We start from the raw sequence: 26,381 nt of genomic DNA, 5'->3' as shown, positions 1-26,381 counted from the left end.
CCTCCCACCTATGGCTGGCCTCCAAGGCCCACAGAGCTGCCCACACCGAATGCTTCCGTCTCAATCATGGCACAGAGAACACGTGGCCCAGGAGCACAGCTTCGGGGACAGATAGACCCGGGAGAGGAATTTATAGGCTGGGTGACACATTTGGGGATCTGTTTGACCTCAGGCAAGTCTCACGGCCTCTGAGCCTCAGTTTCTTCTGCAGAGTGGAGAGATAATAAAACGAACTTCTTTTTTTTTATATTAAATTTTTTAGTTTTCTTTCTTTCTTTTTTTTTTTTTTATTTATTTGACAGACAGAGATCACAAGTAGGCAGAGAGGCAGGCAGAGAGAGAGAGGAAGGGAAGCAGGCTCTCTGCTGAGCGAAGAGCCCGATGCAGGGCTCGATCCCAGGACCCTGGGATCATGACCTGAGCGGAAGGCAGAGGCTTTAACCCACTGAGCCACCCAGGCGCCCAGTCTTTTTTTTTTTTTTTTTTTTAAGATTTTATTTATTTGACAGACAGAGATCACAGGTAGGCAGAGAAGCAGGCAGAGAGAGAGTAAGAGAAGCAGGCTCCCTGCAGAGTGGAGAGCCGGATTAGGGGCTCGAACCCAGGAGCCTGGGATCACGACCTGAGCCAAAGGCAGAGGCTTCAACCCACGGAGCCACCCAGGCGCCCCATAAAATGAACTTCTCCCCCCAGAATGGCTGAGTGGATTAGTTCAGATGACCCAGGCCTCCATGCTTCATCCGGCGCTTCAAAATGTTAGTGACCATTGGGGCCCATGTGCCCAAACTCTGCTGTCCTCTGTGTGCTGGGCCGCCTCCGGAAGCACATAAAGGATCCGCAATCTGTCTACCTCCAGGCTCTCTTCCCTTATCTCTGCAAATTGACACAGCCATTATCTGGTTAGCAGAAACAGCTCCCGGACTTGCCCCTGCCGGTCTTAGTGTTTATTCCCTAGGAGGCTGTCGGGGAGGCCATGGAGCTCCTCCACTCCGGAGTCAGGCTGCCTGGGTTCAAATCCCAGTTCCACCACTGACTGGCCCTGTGAGGTTGGGCAGGGCCTGTCCTACTACAGAAAAAGCACAGTGTTATTATTAGAGGCCTGGAGCTGGAGTATGTTACCATTAGAGTTAGGGTTCAAATCCCAAGTCCACCATTTACTGCCTGGGGTGACCTCATGCAAGATACTTAACCTCTGTGTGCCTCAGTTTCCTCCTCACCTGTACATGAGAATTTTATCAATAGTACCTTCCGTACACGAGATATCGAGGAGGATGGTAGGCGCTATCATTTGTTTATTTGAAATAAAGTCATTCTTTCCAGGTGCGGAGCTTGCCTAGAGGAGTGGGGAGAGGATGCCCCCGGCTGGCTTTTTAAACAAAGGTTGCTTGACTTCCCAGCTCTCTCTACCCTCTAGAAAGTCAGAAAGACCCGGGACCCGGCTCCCCGCCCCGTCTGGCCCCGCCCCCGTCTGGCCCCGCCCCTCCCCTCCCCACCTCACCTGGCCCCGCCCTGTCCCTCCTAGCCCTGCCCCTAAGATAGTCTCGCGCACTTTCAGAGTGCGCGAGCTCAGGCCGGGACCGGGGGCCGACGGTTGGTCCGGCGAAGCCATCTGTTACGCTACGTGGGGGGAGCCAACAGTCTAGGCTTCCTTATTTTTTCAATTTTTGAGTTTTCTGACCCAGATTTTTGGTCATATTATAGAGTTTAAGTCAGACCTGTTTGCTCAGTCTCTCACCAGGGAGCGCTGCCTCTCTAGGGAGACGGTCATTGTGCCTCCGTGAGGCGTCCTTCCCCTCCTGACGCAGAGCCGGTGGGAGAGGACGACGGCCGGCGGGGGGAGGAGGCGGCCCTAGCGCCATTTTGTGGGAGCGAAACGCTAGCTGGGCTGCTCCAGGATCCCTCGCTGCTTCGGTTTCCCTGTCGGGCTTCCTAGCAGCGGCCTAGCGGGTGAGTCGCGAACGCTTCTCACTGAGGACGCCCTGGGCGTCTCGGCTCCCGCGCTGCGCGTCCCGAGGCGGAAGCAGCGGGTTCCGCCCTCGCTCCGGGAAGGGAGCCGTGGGGCCGGGCCTGCCTCGTCCTGCCTGAGCGGCCTCGCGCGGGCGCGTCGTTAGGGCCCGGCGCGGGGTGGCAGCCGGCGCCGGAGCAAGGACAATTGGCCCGCGGTGCCGTGCAGCCCGAGGCGGAGCTTTGGCCTGGCTTCGGGCCCGAGCCGTGCCCTTGGCCTCCAGCACCCGGCACGCCGGGGAACCCCGGCAGCCTAGGCCCTGGGTCCCCGCGTCTGTACCTCCGGCCGCGCTTAAAAACTCCTCCCTCGGCCACCACGCACTGGCTTCTGGGAGGTGGCGGCCCGCGTCGCTAAGGACCTGTCGTCGCTGTCCTTACTCAAGTTTGGGGAGTTCCCCCCGGAAGTCCCCCAATGAGGAACAGGGAGGAACTTTTTTCCTGCTCTGTCCAGCTCACTGCTTGCGTTCCTCCTCGACGCGACTTCTGCATCGCGTTCTTAGGGACATGTGCTCTGACACCCATACACGTCTCAGCGTAGGTTTTCCTCGGCCCCCAGGATGATGGACTTCTTTCTGGTGGCGTATAGCACGGCTGTAATAAATGAATAGCTTGTTTGCTGTCATCTCTGCGTCCCCTTCCTCCCCGCCCTGCCCCTTGTCACCAGCGTGCTCTGTGGGACTGACCGGTTCCCCTTGCAGCATCTGATGCGCGGCGGGCACTGGGCAAGTGTCTATCGCAGGAATGAACTCACAAGGCACTGTCCTTGCCTTGGCCTCGTTTCAGCGATCACGAACACGTATAAGAACCCAAACCCTAAAATTCTTCTAGAAGTCCTAGAACGGTGGCGCCGTAGTGTTCGGGTGATTTTTAATGAAACAGTTTCTTCCACGTGAGCGTATGTCATTAACATTTCTTTTCCCTTTAAGAAAGATAAGAAAAGATGTCGGAGTATATTCGGGTAACTGAAGATGAGAATGACGAGCCCATTGAGATACCGTCAGAGGACGACGGGACAGTGCTGCTGTCCACAGTTACAGCCCAGTTTCCCGGCGCATGTGGGCTGCGCTACCGGAACCCAGTGTCGCAGTGTATGAGAGGTGTCCGGCTGGTGGAAGGGATTCTGCATGCCCCTGATGCTGGCTGGGGGAACCTGGTGTATGTCGTCAACTATCCCAAAGGTTTGTTGCTGTTTGCTTTTGCAGTTCTGAACTCTGGTGTGTGTGTCTGCTCGCCTCATGTCACGGTGAACCCTCTCCTGTAACCCCAGTGTTTATTTAAACTTTACCAGTAGACTGGTTTGGAACGTCTGCAGTCTAAATTAGTGAAAATTGGAGATAGAGAATGTTTTTTAAAGAGAAAGCTATGAATTTCATTATCTGGACAAGTATGCCAAGTTCATGCTGAATTCAAAGAAAACTAAGAATGTTTTGTGAAGATCAGTCTTTTGTCAGTAGATTCTTTCAAAGTGCCCCGATACTTAGTTCTGGTTTTCGTCCTTGCAAGCTTATATCATTGGTTCAGTTAATCTGATTTTTCCCTCCTCAAATAATAATCTGTTGCAGGAACCCAAATCTTGACTTAGTGCACTTACAATTTGGGGTTTTGGTCTTATTCTCACTGCCACTTATCACTGGTGTTCTAAATCCAAAAAAAGGAAGCATTAAGTTTATGGAGGAAACAGGTACATTTTAGTAGTAAGAATTTAGTTACTTTTGCTGTGTTACTTTTATTATAACTTGATGTTGCAAAAAGTATCCTATTTGGTTAGTTTGCAAGACTTTGCCTTCCATTTTGAGAACACTTTTAACAGTATCAACTTAGTTTTTCTTTAGTATGCTGTTACCCAAATTTGAAATGTTGTTTAGATGGAGATAATGTCTGTGTGGGTTCATCAGTGGAAACAAATGTACCATCTTGGACGGGCAGGAATATCATGATAATGGGGGAAATTGTGCACCTGTAGAGGAGAAAGGGGAGGTGTGGGAGATCTCTGCCTTCCTTTCCACTTTGCCGTGGCCTAAAACTGCTCTAAAAAATAAAGTGTAGGGTTGCCTGGGTGGCTCAGTCTGTTGGACGACTGCCTTCAGCTCAAGTTGTGATCTCGGGGTCCTGGGATGGAGCCCAGCATCAGGCTCTCTGCTCAGTGGGAAGTCCGCTTCTCCCTCTCACTTTCTGACTGTGTGTGTGCGCTCGCTCGCTCTCAAAAAAAAAAAAAAATGAAAATGAAAAATCTGTAAAATTAAAGATAGTCTATTTCTTAAAATGTCATTCAGTTCTTCCACTTCTCTTCTGAATACTGTTTTTTAAAAGTAACCCAGGACTTTCTTTTTTATTACAAAATCAACATGAGTTCCTGGTTGAATGGTTAGAAAAGAAAGAAAAAGAAAATTGAAGTCACCCTTAAATACAGCTGGAGATAAAAGTTGGATCGTTTTTTGGTATATAACTTTTTAAAGTTACAGGCATTAAAGTAATTGAGCAACTCTATTTAATAGGCACAAAGTGTAGCACGCTTTTTTAGCCTGGTTTTTTTCCCCCTTACTATGTTTTTAGAGTCAGAGTGAAGTAGAATTATTTTTGTTTTGCTGTGCCTTTTCAGTGGGGAGAACAAACCATCATAATCTTAAGATCTCACGAAACCAGAGGTGGGAGTTCCTGCCTTCGCACCAGCAAAGCCCCTCAGCCACTTCCCCAATCCCTCCGTCTGTCTTTGAGAGCTGACCTCACTCTGCGAAAAGTTTTCAATATCTTATTCTTAGAATCTTTTGGCTTCTTATTGTTAGGTGTAGGACCTAATGTGTTTTAAGACATGTTAAGTGAGGAGTTCTGAAAGGTTTCTGCTCGTTTTGTTTAGATAACAAAAGAAAAATGGATGAGACAGATGCTTCATCAGCAGTGAAAGTGAAAAGAGCTGTCCAGAAAACGTCTGATTTAATAGTGTTGGGTCTTCCATGGAAAACGACTGAACAGGATCTAAAAGAATATTTTAGTACCTTTGGAGAAGTTCTCATGGTTCAGGTAAACTTTGATTTCATAGAACGATTTTTCTCTTCCCATGAATGAACATCCAGAATTCCTGTAGTTTGGTGACACTGTCTTCCCTTCGTGCCCAGCAGACAGTATTTTTGTGTTTACTACATGCATACATAAGGGATGCCGAAAAGAAATATGGGTTGGGGTGCCTGGCGGGCTCAAGTATGCAACTCTTGATCTCAGGGTTGTGAGTTCAAGCCCCATGTTGGGCCTAGAGCCTACTTAAACAAAAAACCAAACTTGGGTTATACTATTTCCCATTATGCATATAGCCTATATTTTTGCCTTTGATGTTATAAAATCCTGCTGCATAAAGGCTCAAGGGCCTGTTTTTCTTTTCTTAAGATTTTTTTTTTTTTTTTTTTTTTTTTTTTTGAGACAGAGCACGCACAAGAGGGGGAGTAGGGGCAAAGGGAGAGGGAGAAGCAGACTCCCCACTGAGCAGGGAGCCCGATGTGGGGCTTGATCCCACAACCGTGAGATTATAACCTGGGCTGAAGACAGATGCTTCACTGACTGAGCCACCCAGGTGCCCATAGCCTATTTCTTTGTAACTTACATTGCTGGGAGATCAAAAAGCACTTATTTTTAAAGGTGGGGGGACTTGGCTGGTTCATTTGGGAGAGCATGTGACTCTTGATCTCAGGGTTGTGAGATGAAACCCAGCATTAGGTAGAGAGATTACTAAAATAAACTCTAAAAAGAAAAATACTTTTTTTCTGCTTTTCCCACTTAGGTTTTGTAAATATTAGATCTAATACATCTTTGCATTCTAAAACATTTTGTTAAAATTCTGTTTTGTGACATGATTAACTATTAACATGGTCTGGATTCAATGTTTACCCTCCTCTTGCTTTTTTATCTCAAGAGTAACTTGGTGTGAGTTTTACTTTGTTTTATTTTTTATTTTTTAAAAAAGATTTTATTTAGTCATTTGATAGAGAAGGAACACAAGCAGGGAGAGGGGGAGAAACAGGCCTCCTGCTGAGTAGGGAGCCCAACTTGGGGCTCAGTTCCATCATGACCTGAGCTGAAGGCAGACACTTAACGACTTGGTTTGAATTTTAATTGAGCAACTCCCAACAAAGTGAATCCATTCAAATTACCAAGGAACTGATTTTGGTGGTAGTGGGGGGTATCTAGTAAATTTCATTGGTTTTTGTGTTTTGTTTTGTTTTTTTTCCCTAGGTCAAGAAGGATATTAAAACTGGTCATTCAAAGGGGTTTGGCTTTGTTCGTTTTACGGAATATGAAACCCAGGTTAAAGTAATGTCACAGCGGCATATGATAGATGGACGGTGGTGTGACTGTAAACTTCCTAATTCTAAGGTACTTTGCTCTTTTTTCCTGTGCTTTGGGACTTTTTGCTGACAAACTCCCTTAGAAGACATTGTAAAATAACACATAAAATGCACTTGGAAAAGGTGGTGGCTGGTGGATTCCTGTAACCTTTTGCCTTGTTAAAGCCTTAGTACCTGCATGTGTGCTGAATAGTTTGTTTGTTTGAAATCTTTAGTTTATTATCCCTCTAAACTAAAATTTTTTTGTTTTATTCTTTTTCTTGTTATTTTTAGTGAGCGAACAGTTTCTTACGTAGATACACATTAAAACGCGAGGACAGTCAGAATACATTAATCTTATCACGAAGGCCTGACTGGTTTCAGGCAAGCAGGACTGACTAGGAGAGTTAGTGTCTTTGCCAGGGCATTTCTGTCATTGGCTTTCCTTAATCCAAGTAGATAGTCGTGAGCTTTAAACTTTAAAATGTGGGGGCCACTGGCAGGCTCAGACAGTAGAGCGTGTGACTCTTGATCTCAGAGTTGTGAATTCAAGCCCCGTGCTGGGTGCAGAGAGAGCTTAAAAATTAGATTTTTAAAAAAAATAAAATGTTTTTCCTCACCAAAGTTTTCAAAAGACGTGCTGGTGCAGAAAACTAAGAATGTACCTACTTCGTAATGACTAAGAGAAAAGGCAGGTAACTTTTGTTAGATCCTCTTTTCTTGGCTCGTAGAATAGTTCTCACAGTTTTCTTTTCTTTCGACTTGCCCAGCAAAGCCCGGACGAGCCTCTGAGAAGCAGGAAGGTGTTCGTCGGGCGCTGCACGGAGGACATGACCGCCGACGAGCTGCGCCAGTTCTTCTGCCAGTACGGGGAGGTGGTAGACGTCTTCATTCCCAAACCGTTCAGGGCCTTCGCCTTTGTCACGTTTGCAGACGATCAGGTATGTTTCTCTTTAATAATTTTGTCCCAGCTCTGTTAGGTAATTGTCTTGAACTTCTCCCACGCCGCTTGTTGCCGTCCTTAGGTGAGCTGTGGGATAGATGGGTCTAGATGGTCTTGAGCAACCCTTGCGATACTTTCTCACTGTGAGGCAGTTCACTCGGAGCAAAGTTCACTCGGAGCGTTCTGTGTCTTGAGAATAAGCTGACAGATCCCTGCTGCCTTCCCAGAGCTCAAGGCGGTTTTATGGGTTTGAATGAAATGAGCGGTCGTTGCTCATTTGTCCTCCAGCTTAGACAGTGGCTTGAAATCTGAGTGTTATTGCTACCTTGATGCCTGAGTCAGTGGTTTAATCTCCCTTATTTACGCCCCTTATTTCTTATAGGTTGCCCAGTCTCTTTGTGGAGAGGACTTGATCATTAAAGGAATCAGCGTACACATATCCAATGCTGAACCTAAGCACAATAGCAATAGACAGTTAGAAAGAAGTGGAAGATTCGGTGGTAATCCAGGTGGCTTTGGGAATCAGGGTGGGTTTGGTAACAGTAGAGGGGGTGGGGCCGGCTTGGGGAACAATCAAGGAAGTAATATGGGCGGAGGGATGAACTTTGGTGCTTTCAGCATTAATCCAGCGATGATGGCCGCGGCCCAGGCAGCGCTGCAGAGCAGCTGGGGCATGATGGGCATGCTGGCCAGTCAGCAGAACCAGTCGGGCCCGTCAGGTAACAACCAAAGCCAAGGCAACATGCAGAGGGAGCCAAATCAGGCCTTTGGTTCTGGAAATAACTCCTATAGCGGTTCTAATTCAGGTGCAGCCATTGGCTGGGGATCCGCATCAAATGCAGGGTCAGGCAGCGGTTTTAATGGAGGGTTTGGCTCAAGCATGGATTCTAAGTCTTCGGGCTGGGGGATGTAGGGAGTGGGCGTGGTAGAGACTGGTGGGAATTCAAATTTTTCTAAACACATGGTAAGTATATTGTAAGATACATATGTACTAAGAATTTTCAAAATTGGTTTGTTCAGTGTGGAGTATATTCAGCAGTATTTTTGACATTTTTCTTTAGAAAAAGAGGAAAAGCTAAAGGAATTTTATAAGTTTTGTTACATAAAGGGTTGAAATATTGAGTGTTTGAAAGTGAACTGCTGTTTGCCTGATGGGTAAAAACCAACACACTACAATTGATATCAAAAGGTTTCTCCTGTACTCTTTTATCCCTGGACTTGTCAAGTGAATTCTTTGCATGTTCAAATGGAAACCATTGGTTAGAACTACATTCTTTTCTCCTTGTTTTAATTTGAACCCCACCATATGGATTTTTCCCTTAGGAAAATCTCCTTCTTGGAGATGATGGTGTCACAGTGTTTGGTTCTTTGTTTTTGTTCTTGTTTTTTTTTTTAACACTTGTCTCCCTTCACATGCAAAAGTACAATATGAAGCCTTCATTTAATCTCTGCAGTTCATCTCATTTCAAATGTTTATGGAAGAAGCACTTCATTGAAAGTAGTGCTGTAAATGTTCTGCCATAGGAATACTTCTGTCTGCACGCTTTCTCATTCAAGAACTCGTCAGCGCGCTGCACAGGCTGCGTCTTTGACGGTGGGTGTCCCATTTTTATCCGCTACTCTTTATTTCATGGAGTCGTATCAACGCTATGAACGCAAGGCTGTGATATGGAACCAGAAGGCTGTTTGAACTTTTGAAACCTTGTGTGGGATTGATGGTGGTGCCGAGGCATGAAAGGCTAGTATGAGCGAGAAAAGGAGAGAGCGCGTGCAGAGACTTGGTGGTGCATAATGGATATTTTTTAACTTGGCGAGATGTGTCTCTCAATCCTGTGGCTTTGGTGAGAGAGTGTGCAGAGAGCAATGATAGCAAATAATGTACGAATGTTTTTTGCATTCAAAGGACATCCACATCTGTTGGAAGACTAAGTGAGTTTTGTTCCTAGATAACCCACGTTAGCTGAATGTGTTAAGTGAAACGATTACTTGTACTTCCCCCACCCCTTTGTCAACTGCTGTGAATGCTGTATGGTGTGTGTTCTCTTCTGTTACTGATCTGTAAGTGTGGTCACGTGAACTGAAGCTGGTGGGGTGAGAACATGGACGAGCTTGTGGTGTGCTTTGCAGGCGTACTTGGAAGCAGAGTTCACCAGTGAGCTCGGGGTGTCGCGAAGAAGGGTGGAAGTTCTCATGTCTGTTAGCTGCCCATAAGAATGCTGTTTGATGCAGTTTTGTGTCCTGTGCTTGGATGCTTTTTATAAGAGTTGTCAATGTTGGAAATTCTTAAATAAAACTGATTTAAATAATATGTGTCTTTGTTTTGCAGCCCTGAATGCAAAGAATTCATAGCAGTTAATTCCCCTTTTTTGACCCTTTTGAGATGGAACTTTCATAAAGTTTCTTGGCAATAGTTTATTTTGCTTCAAATAAACTTATTTGAAAAGTTGTCTCAAGTCAAATGGATTCATCACCTGTCATGCATTGACACCTGATACCCAGACTTAATTGCTATTTGTTCTTGCATTGTCCAAAGTGAAAGTTTTTTGTTTTTTTTTTTCTTTTTAAATCTAGTTTTTAATAAGTCTGGGTGACCGCACCTAAAATGGTAAGCAGTACCCTCCGGCTTTTTACTAGTGCCTCTGTGCATTTGGGTGATGTTCTATTTACATGGCCTGTATAAATCTCCATTGGGACTCATGCCTTCTAAAAATATTCTTATTTGGGGGAGTGGGAAGAACTCTGTTAATTATTTTCAAATGCTTTGTAGCAAAGCATAGCAGTTGAAAAGAAGGGCATATCAGCACCTTCCTAGTTTGGGATTTGAAAAGTGGAATTAATTGCAGTAGGGATAAAGTAGAAGAAACCACAAATTATCTTGTGCCTGAAATCCATTACAGAGCCTGATAGCTTTAAGAACTAGCAGGGTGGGTTGTCTGTCTGGAAGTGTTAAGTGAAATGGGCTTTGTCCCCCACAAGTGGGGGACTAGAGTAACGTTGAATAAAATCGTTTACAAACTCAGATTAGACTCTCACGATGCATTGTGAAGTATGTAAAAGCAATAATACTGATTCTCTGTTGTACTTTGTATGTAACTGCTATGAGAGTTGAGCTTGTTTTCTGATGGAAGAATGTGAACAGTTTTGTGTTGGTAGTTTTACCTGATGCCCTTATCTGGTTAGATTATGATAAATAGGTTTGTCATTTTGCAAGTTACGTGTTTGAAACTTTTAGAAATGAAGTCGTCCTTTAGACTTGTGATCGCCACGTTGTTTCGTTATTCAGTTTCCTCTGTAAAAGGATCTTGCGTTGTTTGAATTTTTTTTTCTGCATCTAAATTGCATGATTTCCAAACCCTGTACCATCTGAATTTTGCATTTTAGCACTTGCACTATTACTCAGCAGCAGTAACATGGTAACACTTAAAATGGTATTCGGGGACCTCCAAAGACTAAACTGACAAGCCTCCAAGGAGCCCAGGGGTAAGTTCACTTGTCAATGGCATGGTTTTGATCCCTTATTTACACTTGTTGTAAATCTAGTTACCAGTCTTAGAAGGCTTTCAATGTGGAGCAGCCTTCTGTTAACATGTTTGTGCTACCAGTAGCTGTGGGTATTTAATTCTACCCTAGAAAAAAGAGAAAAAAAGAAAATGAAGTCTAAAAGTAAACTATTTGGCAAAGATTTGTTTTTAAAAGTCTATTTGGTCATCTCAATGCATTCATTCTCAAAACTTTTTGAACCAGTTGAATAAAAAATTTGTTGTCACCACAGTTTAGTGTCTGGAGTCTTAATGGAAAAATACAGTTTCTTTTTTGTATGTGACAAAGGCGATGGAAAGTTACCGTTCAAAAGTGAGTCTCAAGAAGTTCCCCCTTTAATGAGCACAAGAGAAATTGGGCCAAAAGTCAGCAGTGAATTTTTACAGGAGTGGTGGTTACTTGGCTAGAATGAAACCCTTTGTTAAATGTTAACCTATTAGAACTTCTTAAGGAGGAACAGCCAGTGAAAACGACATTAGATCTTTAAGGTTAAATCAGCTTAAATTGTGTCCTTTGGAAAAAGAAGATGTACGTGATAATTAGAATAATTTGTTGTTGAGTACTAGGTGAGTAGCTCTTAATTCCGTATGAGTTCTATACATAGCTGTTGTATGGTATATGACCTATTTGTTAAGCATGCCCAACTATTTCCATGTTCATCGTAAGAAGGAAAAAAACCAACTACAGATTTATCTGTTAAACCACCACTTAATTCTAACGTATTTCTTCTTAAGGAAATGCCACATTTGATTCAGCTGTTTTCTATATGTGAATATTATTCAGGTTATTTCCAAGTGTCAGGAGCATCCTCACGGCTAAATTAAATTGTTAACATTGGAATTACTGGGTCAGAGACTATATGCATGCCCTCAGGGCTCTTCAGATATTTCCAAATTGTCCTTTAGAAAATGGATATTGTCTTCAACAGTGTGAAATAGTGCTGTTCCGTGTTCCTTTTTGTCTGCCAATTTGATAAGTGAAAAATTCTGTCTCACCAGTTTGTGCTATTGGTTTTTAAACACGGGAGTCAGTCAGCACCTAAGCCAAAGTATCCATGTGTCCAGTTTATTTACAAAAAAAAAAAAAAAAATCATGATTCAAGGCCATCCGTGAACTAGCATTGCTGTAATATATAAAGCTCTGTTAGAAATCAATAAGAACAAGCCCCCAAACGGTAGAAAATTAGAGAACATGAACAGGTAGTCTGTAGAAATGTAGATAATCAGTACAAAAGATACTGGACTTGTAAGTAATTAAATGCAGATTTAACCAGTGAGTTTCTGTTGGATTGGCAAAGGTGATCCCCCCTAACCCCTAATCATCTGTGTCCCCTTGAATCAAAGAGTAAGGGGTGAAAAACTGGCGAGTGAGAAGTGCCGGGAAGGGCGGGCTGATCCGTGGTGTGGCAGTGGTTTGGGGTTACAGCGACAACTGCCGAGTTTGTGGCTCTCAGGCCACGTGGCTACTAAAAGCTTTTGCAGGGATTTTTAGAACTAAGGAATCATTGAAGATATACAAATTAAAAATTACTAATTATGTTCTTGATCCAGGGAATGTAGTTAATAACTTTGGTGTAGATTCCATATTGATGTGCTTCCCCACAATTAATGGAACCCCAGGACACTATTCCTCCCACAAACCATCTCTGTGTCTCATTATCCAGGAACACTAGCGCCCCCCCACTGTCCCCTCTGCAGCTGTCCTTGCCCCCGCCTTCTAAGCCAGCGCAGAGCATGTTCTCTGTCACCCTCGCCCCCGGAAAGGCCAGCTTCTCGTACGCAGCGGTGCATTTCTGATGGTCGACAATCGGTATGTCAACAAACATGAGATTTCTGGCAAGAAAACCCCTCTGGGTTAACCCCCATCCTGATGCAGTTCCGATGGCATCTGTCCTCATGAAGGATTCGGCCTCCTTCCCCGGCAAGCAGATAGGCCGGACGTTGCTGTTGACTCCAACCCTGTTCCTCAGTTTGATCAGTGCTATGTCGTTATCAAAGCCAGCGCCATGAGTATAACCTTCATGTATAAAAATGGCCTCAGCCCAGGCTTGTGTGTAGTGAGCCGACAGTCTCTTCAGGGTCCCCAGTCTGATGTCCAAAGAGGAGGCAGCTTCCTTCTGCGCGTACACAGCATGCGCCGCCGTTAGGATCCAGCTGTCCTGCAGGAGCGCGCCCGCTGCCGTGGTCTGGCCTAGTAACAGCACTTGCCAGGGGAAGTCCCCGAGCTGTGCCTTCTGCCCTCCGTATATACGACCTCTTGTGGTACGAGTTGATACTCCACACACTGGGGAGAGAAGCAGACACACAGCCTTTACAGAGACCCAGTGGTGGGTTTTCCCACAGTTGTGGGAGTCATCCAGGAGTGCACGATGCCATCCAAGTCAGGTCGGGTTGCTTGGGCATCCACCCAAGGCAGCAGGTGCTTTTAAAACACGGTTCGGAGACCCAATAAAACCTCTTGGCATTAGCTCCTCAGAGGAGGTGAGTGGAGGTTGACTTTCAGAAACTGATTTGTTTGGCTAAAATAATTTGGTCTACACAATTTGGAAGACTACTTAATAGGGCAAACAGATTGTCTGAGCTGATGTAGTGGGTGATGTGAGCAGAAAGATGTGATCAGATCACATCTGATGTGATCAGACCTTTTCGTTGCTTCTGTTTTCCTACTTGGATGATGGGGTGTTTACCATGTAGTTCTGGGAAAGCAGGAACTAGGGTCACTATCCCAGGATTCGCAAAATTCTTTTCACCTTTGAACATTTAAGTGTTTTAAAAATCAGAACGTTGCAGTTGTAGCTAGGAACATTTAGGAACAGAAATTACTATTTTTGCTCTAGTCGATTCTTCCAAACTAAATTTTATTCTCTCTGGCTAACTGAATATGCTCATTAACGTAGCGACTGCGTTCCCTGTTGTGGCAGAGTCCTGGCTTTAAAACCTACGAATGTTGTGTCAGCTAAGATGTAGGGGTTAAGCCAAATAACAAAGGGGTAATGAATATATTACTATTCTGATTTTTTAAATCTTTCTGATTTTTTAAATCACTGTACTCAACCATATCCTCAGAGCCAATTCTGGTTAAAAAAAAATTTTTTTTAAGTCCTATTAAAAGGCAAATTGCATTAATGTTTAAAAACTAGATGTCATTGAAAATTGCTTAGGGAAATAATGAAGTTATTAGCTTTGGGTTTTAATAGCAGTTTTACAGGGAAGAAAAGTAACTCCACAGCAGAACTCGAGTTTATAAATGTATAAATGGTGCAAGATCATTTTTTAAATCATTTTTTACGCTTGCCTAGTTGTAAGGTCAGAAATAACCAAGTGACTGATGCAGTCAGCACCCAGCAACCTCTCCGTCCGTCCAGAAGGGGGATAATGAGAACGTATTATTTGGAAATAACCACTCGGTGTACGAGCCAAGTGCTGAAGCTGCATTTCAGCCGACCACAGCTGAAGCCCTGCTGATTGTCTCCCACCCAGCTCTACTTTCCATCAATTACGAATCTCTCCTATAAATGTATCCATTACCAGGCTCGCAGACGGGGAGTGATTTTTCTCCTTTGGAGCTCGTCCAGAATCCATCAGCCTCACACACGTATTTACCTGCAAATCATTGGAAAAGCAAAAATGTTTAACTGCATGTATAAGGTGGTTGTCATTTGCTTGAATGCCCCCTTGAAAAATGTTGATTCTTGAGCATCCGTGGGAAAGAGGGGTGTCTGCATAACCATTTTACATGATTTCATAAATAGGAGGTCTCTGCATTAACCATGTTTGCTCGCAAAGTGGAAACCTTTTAGATGCGTAACTTGAATATGTATCAAGATCTCAAGTGCTTAATGATAAGGTTTTGACTTGTTAAATTAAACCATTTGGAATATATTGTGTGTTTGTAGTAGTCATTCACTAGATAAGATCTGTTTTCAGATTCCTGCAAATTGACATTAAAGTCAATTCAGCTGTAGTATTTCACTTAGCGGGCGGGAGAAGTGCCTTTTAATCTTTTGTGTAGCCTTAGCCAAAAATGTCGGCTCAAGTTTATTTTCAGATCGTGAGGGAGGGCTTCAGTTCCAGATAGCACGCACCCCCAACTTTGCTTACCGTCGTGAGGGGTCATCGTGTAGAAGACGTCGTCACAGCGGTACTGAATCACGGCTCTGTACGTGGTCACTTCGGGGCCTGTGATGTACTCCACTCGGCCCGTGGGCAGGTCGTCAGGAGGGCCACAGTCAACAACTAGGAAACGCAGGAGCAGGAGTCGGTTGTACGGACGGTAGGAAGACGAGACCGACAGGTGGTTGCGCTGGGGTGCTGTGGCTCCAAGCCATATCCGTGTCTCTCCCCTCCCCACGTCCCCCCCCCCCCTCCACCGCCGCGGTGGCGTCCTCCGTCTCTCTCAAAAGGGAGGGAATCGCCTTAGTGTGATTTAAAAGCCTCGCCCCCCTGCCTGTTCCCGACTAAACGGCTAGAGTGAGGTGAGGCCCCTGGGTAGGAGCCCTGCGATTCCCTTCACAAAGGAAGGGAATTTGAAACCATTGGACTCCTCAGCGCCCTGACTTCTTTTTTTTTAAGATTTTATTTATTTGAGAGCACAAGCAGCAGGGAGTGGGAGAAGCAGGGAGCCGGATGTAGGAATCAGTCCTGGGACCCTGGGGTCATAACCAGAGCTGAAGGCAGACGGTTAACGGGCTGAGCCACACAGGCGCCCCGCACCTGACTTTGAACCTCAGGGTCTGTTGCAGAGCAGCTGCCGGCCCAGCCTACACGGGCCTGCCCCGGCTGGGTCCCGGAAAGTGGTCCTCGGTGTGCGGTTCGGTTGGCCTTAAAGGTCAAAGAGCCATACAAAGAAGGACTTGGCTCCTTCAGCTCCTTTTCATCAACGTGTAGGAGATCCGGGAGTCAGAATACCCGGACTTTAATCCGAATGCACACCTGTGGGGACCGAACGTGTGAAACACCTGCCCAGCTTGGAGCCCAAGTGACTGAGTCTAGAAGTCTTGCTTCCCACAGCAGAGCTGAAACAACCAGTGGATTTCTCTCGGTATTTTAAAAGGTTACATTTAAATAGTTTTCAGTGACGTCATAGCTGTGCGCGCGGTTCCGTGGCAAGAGTTGGGCCACGTCTCTGTAGAGAAGGGGCCCACACCTACCTCACCCCAAGTGAGGTTCCGATCCAGCTGGGGTTCCGATCCAGACCCCTCACTCCCAGCTCTACTGCTTTCGAACTGAGGATTGACAGTCTCACTGGTGGGAATGTAAACGTAGGAACCGATACTTAAATTCCCCAGGAATTCTGTAGAAACCTGTGCACAAAGTTCGCACAAATACATTTACAGGGGCGTTCCCTGCAGCGGTGCGTGTGACCGTGAAAATCTGGGAGACGGCGGTGGGCGCGGATGAGCGAGCGGCTCTGGTAGTACTCGCACTGCTGTGGAGAGAGAGCCCGACCACAGAGGCAAAAAGCCCAGTGCCGTCAGACTCAGCATGCATTTTGGTTAAAAAGTATAGAATAGTCTGTTAAGCGTCTGCCTTCCGCTCGGGTCATGATCCCAGGGTCCTGGGCTGGAGCCCCACGTGGCGGGGGGCGGGGAGGGGTGTGCTGCTCCGCCCTCCCCCTGCTTGTGCTCTCTCTTTGTGTCTGTCTGATGAATAAATTTTTTAAAAATCTTAAAAATACATTTTAGACAAGTGTGTAATGGTGAAATAGTGTATACAGCACAGGAATGAAGGAAAGGGCCCCGAACCATTAGTGGTGGTTTGGGGATTTGGGCAACAGAGGGAGGGTCTCACTATGCTTTTGTAAATTTACCTTTTCTAATTAGTGTGTACTTTATCACTGAAAAACTATTTACAATAAGATGTGATGCTTGCGGAATGGCAATGCACCCCTCGCCGCGGTCTGGCGTGGAGTGTTCACACACGGCGACGCCCATCCCTCCAGATGGTGTTTACGCACGTGTGAGACAGGTGTGTGATGGGAGGGATATGAGGACAGTGGGATCATGGGTATTAAAATGTCTCGTTCCCTCTTTCCCATCCTCAATGAATATTTTACACTTGGAAAAATATTTTTAAAGAAGACTCTCTCCCAAAGGAAATAATTTTCCTGGTAGCTCGGTTCCATTTTGAACCTGTTAAGTGCAGGGAGAGGCTGGGGAAGAGAAGCAAATTTGAAGTTCAGTCCCTGCTAAGGAGAACCGCTTTGGAAAACACCAGAAGCAGCGTTCCAGGCAAAGCCGCAGAAGCGGTCCCGGGGCCCGTGGTCACGTGGCCTTACTGCTACACGTGGGCATCGGCTGGTCCCAAGATCCATCTTTCTGACAGACCGCGGCAAAGGATTTCAGGGGCAAGGCACCCTAAAGAAGAATTCAGCAAATATTACTTACCTGGTTTACGTCAGGACGCCACACCCCACGGCTGTGCTCCTACAGCGGTTCCTCTGGGTGGGGGCGGGTGCCCGGAGTGGGGTGCCACGCCCACGTGACAGGACACATCCCAACAGCTCTGCGGGATTTGTCCCCTGTGGGGTAGCTCTCCTCTTTTAAGGTGCATTTGGCACCGTAGGAATCCCGTGTGCGCCTCTGCCACAGCTTAGGAATATGTCTTGCTTTCCCTTTAAGGCCAAGAACACATCGGATCTCACAGGTTCCTGCCGATTTTCCACCAGTTCTTTATGTAAAGTGCCAAAGGGTGGTGGTTGGAATCTGGGTAAGACCAACCTGCTCCAGCAGGGAGCGTGTGGGCCTCGATTCTTCTAGCCTGGGGCCGTTCACCACAGGCCGGTTATTAAAAACACTTTGATAGGTTTCACATGTATGCTCTCACTTTTTATCGCTAGTGTTATTTGCGGAGAAATATTTTTCTAAAGTTTATGAAAGATCACTTTGGCGGAAAGGAGCCTTTATGCTTCCAAGGAGAGCAGGATGATTTTTTTCTGCCCCAGATCAGAAACAGACGTTTGCAGTGTCCGGAGCTGGGGAAAGAGCCTGCCCCGGGGAATTCTGCAAGGTGGGGAAAGTGCCTTTTTCTTTTTTTTTTTTTTTTTCCTTATGATTTGTCCCTCCACAGGACTGGATTGAATAGCTAGCTATCATTTCAATGTTATTACTTTTTACCACTGGGATTCAGTGACAGTTTTGAAGAACATAAAGAGGACGTGTTAATCTCTTACCTGTGCCCCTAAACACACGAAGCATTTTTAAAAATTGCCCTCCCTCTCCCTTAACAGAGGTCACTATTTATAACTTTGCGGAATATACTCTTTCCCGGGGCCGTTTAATTTTGTTGTGGGCCCAGGAGTGGTGGCCAGGAAAAGGACATCACGTGGCCGGGGGGGGGGGGGTGCTGATCTAATGCAAGGCGGTCTCACAGAGCAGGTGGCGCGAGGATGGCAAAAGCATCCTTCCTGCTTCAGCCGCTTTTCGACAGCTGCTGTGACGTGTGAACAGGGAAAAGCCCATTTTCATCACCAGCTTTCAGTGAAAAGCCTTTTTAAGGCTTTTTTTTAAAAGTTATTTATTTTTTAATTTCTTTTCCGTGTTCCTTTTTAAAGCTTTTTGTTTAAAGGCACGATTCTTAAGAACAAAAATTCTCCATAGCCATCTCTCTTCTCCACCGAGTTTTCCTGGCTTTGTTCAGCCACAGCCAAAAGAAACCAGCGCGCCGGCTCCGGCTCTTTTCCCACTTCCGCATTAAATTCTGTGCTGATCGCACTACGTGTGCGCAGCAGACCGATCGCGGGCCTGCGGGCCTGCCGTAACCACGGTGCTGTGTAACTTACTTGCAGAAGCTCGTAACCGGTCTCGCAGAAGACGGCGAAGCGGTCCTTCAGGATATACTCGGCTTGCACCGGCGCGATGTGGCCATTAGGTGGCGCCACGGGACCAGGGCAGGGCTGAGCTGTTGGGGGCGGGGCGGAGAGGGAGGCCGGGCTGAGCGAGGGGTTGCGACGCGGTCTCCAGCAAGCAGGCCGCTCTGAATTTAGCCGCTTACAGGTCCTGATTTACACACGGAATCCTTAACACAGGAGAAGAGCTCGCCCCAAGTCGGGTAGAGTTGCTCAGAGCTTTAAAACCAAAGCTTATTGCACAAACAAGCACAAACTGGGTCGCTTATTGCACAAATCAGGGTTTGTCGCCGGGCCTGGGTCTCAGCCGAAGCTACCAGGAAGGCAGGCACACCAGGAGCCGGAGCGGTCACCACACCCTGCAGGGAGCGTCTGCTCTGCGCTGCCCCAAACCAAGCTACGGCGTCCGCTGGAGAAGGAGAGCTAGACCGCACTCCCAGCGGTTATTTTCAGCTCCCTGTGCCTGTTTCCTCACGGGTAGGATGGGGAGGGGAGAATAGTCGCTCACCCTCCAGGGCTGTCCGAACACCAGATGTAAAGCACTTGGCTGGTGCTTGGCTGAGCGCTGGGCAAGAGTGGGCCCAGGTGATCCCCCGCCTCCCACGACAGCCCTGTGGCATAGCCTTAGGCCTCCAGGGAGACTGCCCTCCACTCCGGCCCCCAAACCCTGGCCTGATGTCACCCCAAGCCTTCAGCCCACCCCCCCACGGCTACCACTCAGCCTGCGCCAGTCTCCTGCTGGGTCCCCTTCTCCCTCCAGCTGCTGGGCTCTGTGTCCCAGGGCAGCTCTCAGTCCCCTGCAGGCCCAAAGTCCCACCTCCAGGGAAAGCCCTGGCCGCTGGCTGGCACCCACCCTCCCTCCCTCGCACAAGCCTCAACATTCTGTCCTGGCCCTGCCCCCACCAGCCTGGAAGACCTGAGTCCCCCTTTGAGTCGCTCTAAAACCAGCACTTCAGTTGCACAAGTTATTATTTTGACCTACAGGAAAATGAAAGACTTTCAAAAATGAACAGGAGACAAATTGTTCTCATAGCGCTGGCCTCCCTCCTCCCAACCAGTCTTGCCCCTTCCCACCTTTCTAACAGAGGTGGCCCAAGGGTTAATCTTTTCTTTTTCTTTTTTTTTTAAATATTTTATTTATTTGACAGAGAGAGATCACAAGTAGGCAGAGAGGCAGGCAGAGAGAGAGGAGGAAGCAGGCTCCCCGCTGAGCAGAGAGCCCGATGCGGGGCTCGATCCCAGGACCCTGAGATCATGACCTGAGCCGAAGGCAGAGGCTTAACCCACTGAGCCACCCAGGCGCCCGGGTTAATCTTTTCTAATCCAATGAATTTAAAAAAACTACCCCAATCTCTATAATCCAATTACCACTTCCGCTATGCCACACCCCGCACCCAGTGCTTTCCCTACATTAGCCCACGAATCGACATCTTTTAAAGGAGACATTGTCCTTAACTGGAATAATTGGGACGTTAAAGGTTCAGAAAAGTTATGTGAGAGGATCAGTGTCACACAGCTGGGAAACAGGTCTGTGTCTGGGCATAAACCTGGGCAACCCAACACTCCAACCTGAGCTTCCTGGATAGATGGTTGAGAAGGATGGATGGATGGATGGATGGATGGATGGATGGATGGATGGAAAGAAGAAGGAAGTCAAGGCAGAAGAAGTAGGGGGATATGCTCTTTCTCCTAGGAGAAGGTGATCTTGCCTAGAACAATCTTTCCTTTTGCTTATTATCTTTCTTGCCCCACCTTCCTTCCATGAAAACCCTCCATTTTGTACAACTCCCTTCAGAGCTCCCCTCCATCTGGTAGATGGGATGCTGCCCAATTAATGAATCATTTAATAAAGCCGATTAGATCTTCAAATTTACTCAGTGGGATTTTGTTTCTGATGGACCGATATGAAGGGTGGGAGAATATGGCTTTCCAGAATATGCTTCTTTGGCATGAGGGTTATTTTGAGCTGATTATTTTCAGAAATGGCAGACAAAGGGGGCGCCTGGGTGGCTCAGTGGGTTAAAGCCTCTGCCTTTGACTCAGGTCATGATCCCAGGATCCTGGGATGGAGCCCCACATCGGACTCTCTGCTCAGCAGGGAGCCTACTTCTCCCTCTCTCTCTGCCTGCCTCTCTGTCTACTTGTGATCTCTGTCTGTCAAATAAGTAAATAAAATCTTAAAAAAAAAAGAAAAGAAAGAAAGAAATAGCAGACAAAGGAGAAGCTCTGAAAACAGAGAAGAAGTTTTCCTTTTGTAAGGGAACTTCATATTCACAAAAGAAATGTCCGTTAAGAGCGTCTCCCTCTCTGTTCCAGGAGAAGGACAACTAAATCACTAGAAACTCGTCCCTGGAGAAGGCATGTCTTTTATCTGTATAACAAGCCTTATTTTGTTTACCGTAGTTTTCACAGCACCTCCCCATACTGGCTTCCCCCAGGCCCTCCTCTCTTTTGTATTTAACTGGGGACGGTACTGATGTCTTGAGTTCTAAGTTCCCATTCTCCCGTGGGTGATCTGCCATGCATGCATGAGACATACACCTTAACAAACGTGCTTGTTTTTCTCCTGTCAATCTGTCTCTTGGTCCTAGCCAGGAATTGAGGAGGGCTGAGGGAAAATTGTTTTTTCCTCTCCTACAGATGGAAGGAGGGCCGGTTGAGCGGATGGGTGGATGGAAGAAGGGAGGGAGGGAAGGAGGCGTGAAGAGAGGGATAGGGATGGGTGGGCTGGCATTTCCCCTTGGGGACCACTGTCTCACAGACCACCCCCACTCAAGCCTGGTTTATCTTCTGAAGGAGTTCAGGACACACTACCCCAAAATATGGCACCTGGGCATGTTGAATATTTTAAGCTGAAGGAGTCTGAGAAAAAAGAAACAAGGGATCCCTCAGACCTGCACCCCCGCCCCTCACCCTTCTTGCCATCACAGTCAGAAGACCCTCGCGTGCTGCCATGTGACAGGTGCCCTCCCTATACCTGGAGGGAAGGAGCGTCCTTATCTCCAAAGACAAAGGGAGCCAAGAAGAAGCCAAAGAAAGAGACCTTGCTAAGTTTCCCCCATGTACAACGCTTGCTTTAACCTGTCATTTTCCCCCATGACTGTCTCCTCTTCTGCAAAACCCCCACGCAGAAACACTCAAGCCTCACTGTTCCTCTGGGTCTTTCCTGCCTTGCGAAGTCTCCCATGCCACGTAGACCTCACAGTACGTAAGTGTGGATGATTTTCTCCTGTTGATCTGTCCTTGTCAGTTTACTTTTCAGCCCCGGCCAGCAACCCTAGAGGGCTGAGGAAATTTTCTCCTCCCCTACACTTCCCGGGCCTTGCCAGGAAGAGTCCCATCCTATGTAACTCCTTGGCGCTCCGGGAAGAGCTTCTTGTCAGGATCCAAGACCCACTCGCCCTCACCTGTGCTGGTGTAGTGCATCTTCCAGCCCGTGTGGTCCCCCGACTCATCAGTGACAAAGATGATGGTCACGGCATTGCTTTTAGTTTCAATCCTAGGGGGCAACGTTGTCCCACAAAATGGGCCATATTCCTCCTTGTCTGTTTGAATCTGAAAGCAGAAGGCGCCCTGTCACCTCAGGACCTGCCAGAGCCAGAGGAGGTCTAGATCCCAGGAACCGGACCTTGAGGGAGTCATAGGGGCACTGGGTGTCCGGGTGCGTCTCCACATCAAAGGACCCCACAAAGTCGAGGATGATGCTGAACCCTTCCTCCAGGTGGATGCCGTAGGTGCAACTTGAGAGTTTGGGGTACGGCTGTGGGTATTCACGGCTGCTGAGTACCCCCGACCGGTTGGCGAAGACCTGACCTGAACACAGGGCTAAGAGAGGACGGGTCACTGTGAGGGGGGGCCCAGCAGCCTGGCTCCGCCCCCGGCTGCCCTCACTGCCCTCTGGCCCAGTCGGACGGAACACCCCACCTTAGGGCTGAAGGAATAATCTAGAGTTTCTTGGGCTTCCTGGCTTTGGCTGAAACAGGTGGCGCTTGGACGTACAGCCTCCAGGCCCCACCCACACTCCCAGGGGCTCCTGGACCTGGGGAGTCCTGGGCCAGAGTCAGGACTCTGAGGGTGACGAATCGAGCAAGGTTAGATTCTGCCGAGGGGGAAGGAGACAAGGAGATCCCTCAGCCAGCCCGGACCTCACCAACTCCCACACTCATCCACCACGGGGCACCCACCCACACCAGCTGGGAGCAGTCCAGGCTTCCCTGGGTCCCCATGGGGAACAGAGGGGCCTCCCTTGGTCCACTTTCCCTCCTACCCTGGGTCTGGGCACTGCCCTGGGTGTTATTTGAGGGAAATTCAAGTTCACACTTAGCAAAAGCATGTCTGGTGCCCTCTTTCCCCGCCAGGCCAGCTGGTCGTGCCCTTGCAGAGCGAGCTTCTGCATCAGCCACGGGAGGCATCGGCCCATCCCCTCCCCAGGCTGCAGAGGACATTTGAGCTGAGAGGCTTCCAGAAGTGAGGGGGTCCCAGCACAGCCTGCCTTCCTCCATGTGCTGCTCCCCATGGGGCAGAGGGAACAGCCCCCAGATGTGGGGGACCAGCGTGCCCATCAATGGCCGTCTCCCTAGGCCTCTCTGCTCTGGTCAGGCTCCTCCAGCCCAGCCCACCTGGGACATGAGTGGTCCCCTGAACAGGAGCTGGTCCAAGGATGCTCCCAGCTCAGCCCCTGGGGAGCCGGCGGGGGAGTGAGAGAGCTCCGTCTCCCTGTGTGAACCCGGGCAAGCCCTCGTCCCTCTCTGGGCCTCAATGCCCTGTCTTCGGAATGGATGGGGGATGGGGGACAAGCCTTTTTGGCAAATGGGCCAGTGGCTTCACGGAGGGGCTTCCCACCGGCTAGGGTTCATCCGGGCTGTGATGAGGGGAGGGAGGGTGGGGAGGAGGCCAGGGGGCACACCGCTGCCCTCCCCCCACCGTGCCACCCAAGAGACACGAAGCAGTAGGTGGGGTGGAGGCAGATTTATTGTTAGGTCCGCGGAGGGGCGGATGGGGTCCGGGGGTGGCAGGCAGCGGCCGTCTCGGCCTGACCCAGACTGGAGCCAGAGTTGAGGCTAGGGCCTCTGCTCTGGAAGAGAGAACAGAGACAGAGGGAGAGCCACTGGGGGAGAGACGCCGAGCAGGGGAGGCAGGGGCAGCATTGAGCCTGGGGGCTGCCCACTCCCCAGGGCACCCTTGGGTTTCCCATCTGGGTGCTTGGCACCTGGCAAGAACTCGGAGGAGGCAGGAAGTAGAGGTTGAAGGGGTCAGCCTGCTGGCGGTCCAGCCACTCTGGGCACGCCCTGCCCCCTGCCGGGGAGCTTCATGCAAGGAAGCCTGTGTGAACCGGGCCTATGTTCCCTGTTCCTCCAACCTGGGAGCCCCAGGAGGGCCAGGTGCCTGTAGCAGGCGCCCAGAGCCCAGACAGGGAGGTACATAGTGGGGGCCCAGCACACGTGATCCAAGTGATGGGCTGAAGACCCGAGAGAGAGGGAGCCCAGGATGGAACAGGGAAGGGGGAGGGAGTATGGAACGTGATGGGTGGACAGATGGCAGGAGGGGACGGGACCCAGTAGGCCAAGGACAGTCCCTCCAACCCCTGGGCAGAGCACTTATGGCTTTTAGGAGCTGGCTGTACTCTGGGCCAAGGGGGTGCTGGGCTTGGCACGGTGTCTGCCCCGTACCTGCCCCAGCCCCGCTCACCTGAGCAGGTGCGCTTGTTCTCGTGGAGGACGTAGCCCCGGCGGCAGGAGCAGTAGAAGCCACCCAGGTGGTTGTGGCAGTGGTGGTCGCAGGGAGCGGCCTGTCCCGGGGGCACCTGGCACTCGTCAATGTCTGGGGGAGGGGGGGTCAGGCAGGTGGTCGGAGGGCGGGAGACGAGGCGGTCTGGGGGCCTGGGAGCCGACAGCCTCGCGGCTGACCCAAGAGGAGCCCCATGTTTGGAGGTGGCTGGGGCCCGGCTGAGTATATGGGGTCATGATAACCTCCTCAGAACGCCTGGAGGTAAATGTCTCTACCCCCTTTTCCGAACGAGTGACGGGTTAAGTGTCCTGCTCAAAGTTACGCGGCCGGTGCAGCCAGCTGTCACACCCAACAAGCAGGGCTGTGACCCATGCTCCAGCAAACCCTGCTGCTGACTCCTGAGGAGCACAGAGAGGTGTGGCCACCTGCCCAAGGTCACACAGCTGGTCCCTGAAGGAGCCCCATCTGACATCAAGTGTTCCACTCGAAGCCCGTGTACGGGGAGCACCACGCATGTGGAGCACCATGCACGGGGAGCACCAGGCTGCAGGTTCTCAGTGGGGCTCAGGCAGGTGGGGCCGCCCTTCCCATCCAGAGGTGGACTCACTGGGCCCTAGCATCATGGGAGTCAGGGGACGCCCTAGGAGTACATCCTGGGGTCAGCCCATCCCCGGCTCTGCACCTCCGCACACCGTCGGGCTCAGCGGGGCGGGGGCGGGGGGTCATGGCCATTACTGATATTTGCCCCGGGGCTGGTGGTGGACGGAGGTGTGGACTCTTTGCCCGCTAGTTTGGCAGGAACCCAGCCTCAGGGAGGTGAGGGGACCGAAGGGAGAGTTGGCCTGACCTAAGACTGAGTCACCCTCCGTGGGCAGACGGGCCACGTCGTGTCTCCCCGCCCCAGCCTCCTCTCGCCTCACCCTCTGCTGCATAGAAGGCCTCGAAGCCCGTGAACGGCTTCTCGTTGGAGTAGTCGGAGCGGAAGGTCACGTCTAGGCTGGAGGCCGGCGAGTAGAAGCTGTCATTCCCAGGGGCGCGCTCCGTGTCTGTGCTCTCCTGCCCGCACAGGGTGGCCAGCACCTGGGGTCCTGAGCTCAGCTGTAGGGTCGGAGTCACAGGAAGGGAGGGCAAGACGCAAGGCCCGCCTCCCCTCCCTCCGAGGCCAGCCCCTGCTCCCAGAGGTCCCCGTCCCCCCGCCCTCGAGAAGGTACCGGTTTCCCCCCGTGCTGGCGGCACCTTGACGTAGTCGTACTCGCAGAGGTAGGAGAGTTCCAGGTGGAAGTGGGTGAAGTAGAGACGCAGACGGTAGCCGGGGGGCGCGGTCAGGGTCCAGCGCTGCTCCTGGTTGTTGGCGTACTCCCCGGGGAAGCCAGGGGACACCAGGCGCCCAAACACCGGCTCGGGCCACTGTGGGCCCGGGGGTGCGGCGGCCGAGCCCCACAGCAAGCCCAGGAAGACCAGCAGCCTGAGGGAGGCAGCAGAGGGGCGGGTGAGGGCCCTGCTCTAACCCCCTCGCCCTTGCTGGGGAGACCGTGGGGGGCTCCCACTCACCTCATTGTGAACCCGTCCCCCTGGCCAGGCCCGGTCTGGAGCCGCACCGTGTCTCACCTTTGATCTGTTTGTCCAGTGCCTGGCCCTGCCTCCTGCCTCCCTGACCCTGGGATTCTGGGCGTTGACGCCAGGACTCTGGCTTGCCCCGAGTTTCAGGCGGGGACGAGAGGCCACTCTGGGAGCCAGGAGCTGGACCTGGATGACAGATAGCCCTGGACTAAATCCCGGCTCCGTCTCTCACCCTAAGTGTCCATGTTCCCCCCTTGGTGTGCGACTTCTGAGGCCAGCGGGGGCCTCCATGACCATGATCAAGACAATGATGGCTTCTGGGGAGGGATGCGGATGCGTCTACTCTGGCTGCCTCCCTCCTACATCTACTTTTTCCCTACGCAAGATGGGGAGAAGGACTTTTAAAAACACATACGTACACGAGGAGGGGGCATATGGGAGAGGACGCA

At 49.5% G+C, this 26,381-nt stretch overlaps 2 protein-coding genes across 8 annotated transcripts; one reads left to right on the top strand and one right to left on the bottom strand.

The window, feature by feature from the left end:
• The first annotated feature begins 1,798 nt into the window (after positions 1-1,798).
• Positions 1,799-11,031, top strand: LOC123944363 (TAR DNA binding protein). Of its 3 annotated transcripts, XM_046009445.1 has the most exons (8): positions 1,799-1,947; positions 2,931-3,182; positions 4,859-5,022; positions 6,226-6,366; positions 7,088-7,258; positions 7,643-7,769; positions 9,832-9,865; positions 10,642-11,031. In XM_046009445.1, exons 2-7 carry the CDS (start codon positions 2,945-2,947, stop codon positions 9,849-9,851), a joined length of 861 nt encoding a protein of 286 aa, XP_045865401.1. In that variant the 5' UTR covers positions 1,799-1,947; positions 2,931-2,944; the 3' UTR covers positions 9,852-9,865; positions 10,642-11,031. The 3 variants fall into 3 exon arrangements, with proteins under 3 accessions (XP_045865401.1, XP_045865384.1, XP_045865392.1); XM_046009428.1 differs by lacking the exons at positions 9,832-9,865; positions 10,642-11,031 and having other exon boundaries at positions 7,643-9,568; XM_046009436.1 differs by lacking the exons at positions 9,832-9,865; positions 10,642-11,031 and having other exon boundaries at positions 1,806-1,947; positions 2,935-3,182; positions 7,643-9,568.
• A 776-nt stretch (positions 11,032-11,807) lies between these two features.
• Positions 11,808-25,986, bottom strand: MASP2 (MBL associated serine protease 2). 5 transcript variants are annotated; one of them, XM_046009386.1, is made up of 11 exons: positions 25,924-25,986; positions 25,609-25,837; positions 25,293-25,470; positions 24,334-24,465; positions 22,274-22,470; positions 22,053-22,200; positions 18,580-18,698; positions 17,077-17,155; positions 14,901-15,035; positions 14,328-14,402; positions 11,808-13,083 (listed from the first exon to the last, which is right to left on the bottom strand). In XM_046009386.1, exons 1-11 carry the CDS (start codon positions 25,926-25,928, stop codon positions 12,320-12,322), a joined length of 2,061 nt encoding a protein of 686 aa, XP_045865342.1. In that variant the 5' UTR covers positions 25,929-25,986; the 3' UTR covers positions 11,808-12,319. The 5 variants fall into 5 exon arrangements, 4 of the variants coding, with proteins under 4 accessions (XP_045865342.1, XP_045865349.1, XP_045865358.1 ...); XM_046009393.1 differs by having other exon boundaries at positions 25,293-25,452; XR_006818778.1 differs by lacking the exons at positions 11,808-13,083; positions 14,328-14,402; positions 14,901-15,035; positions 17,077-17,155; positions 22,274-22,470 and having other exon boundaries at positions 18,663-18,698.
• Positions 25,987-26,381: the final 395 nt, after the last annotated feature.

This window comes from Meles meles, chromosome 1, assembly GCF_922984935.1.
Source record: "Meles meles chromosome 1, mMelMel3.1 paternal haplotype, whole genome shotgun sequence".
NCBI lineage: Eukaryota > Metazoa > Chordata > Mammalia > Carnivora > Mustelidae > Meles > Meles meles.
This window is presented reverse-complemented; position numbering and strand designations above follow the sequence as displayed.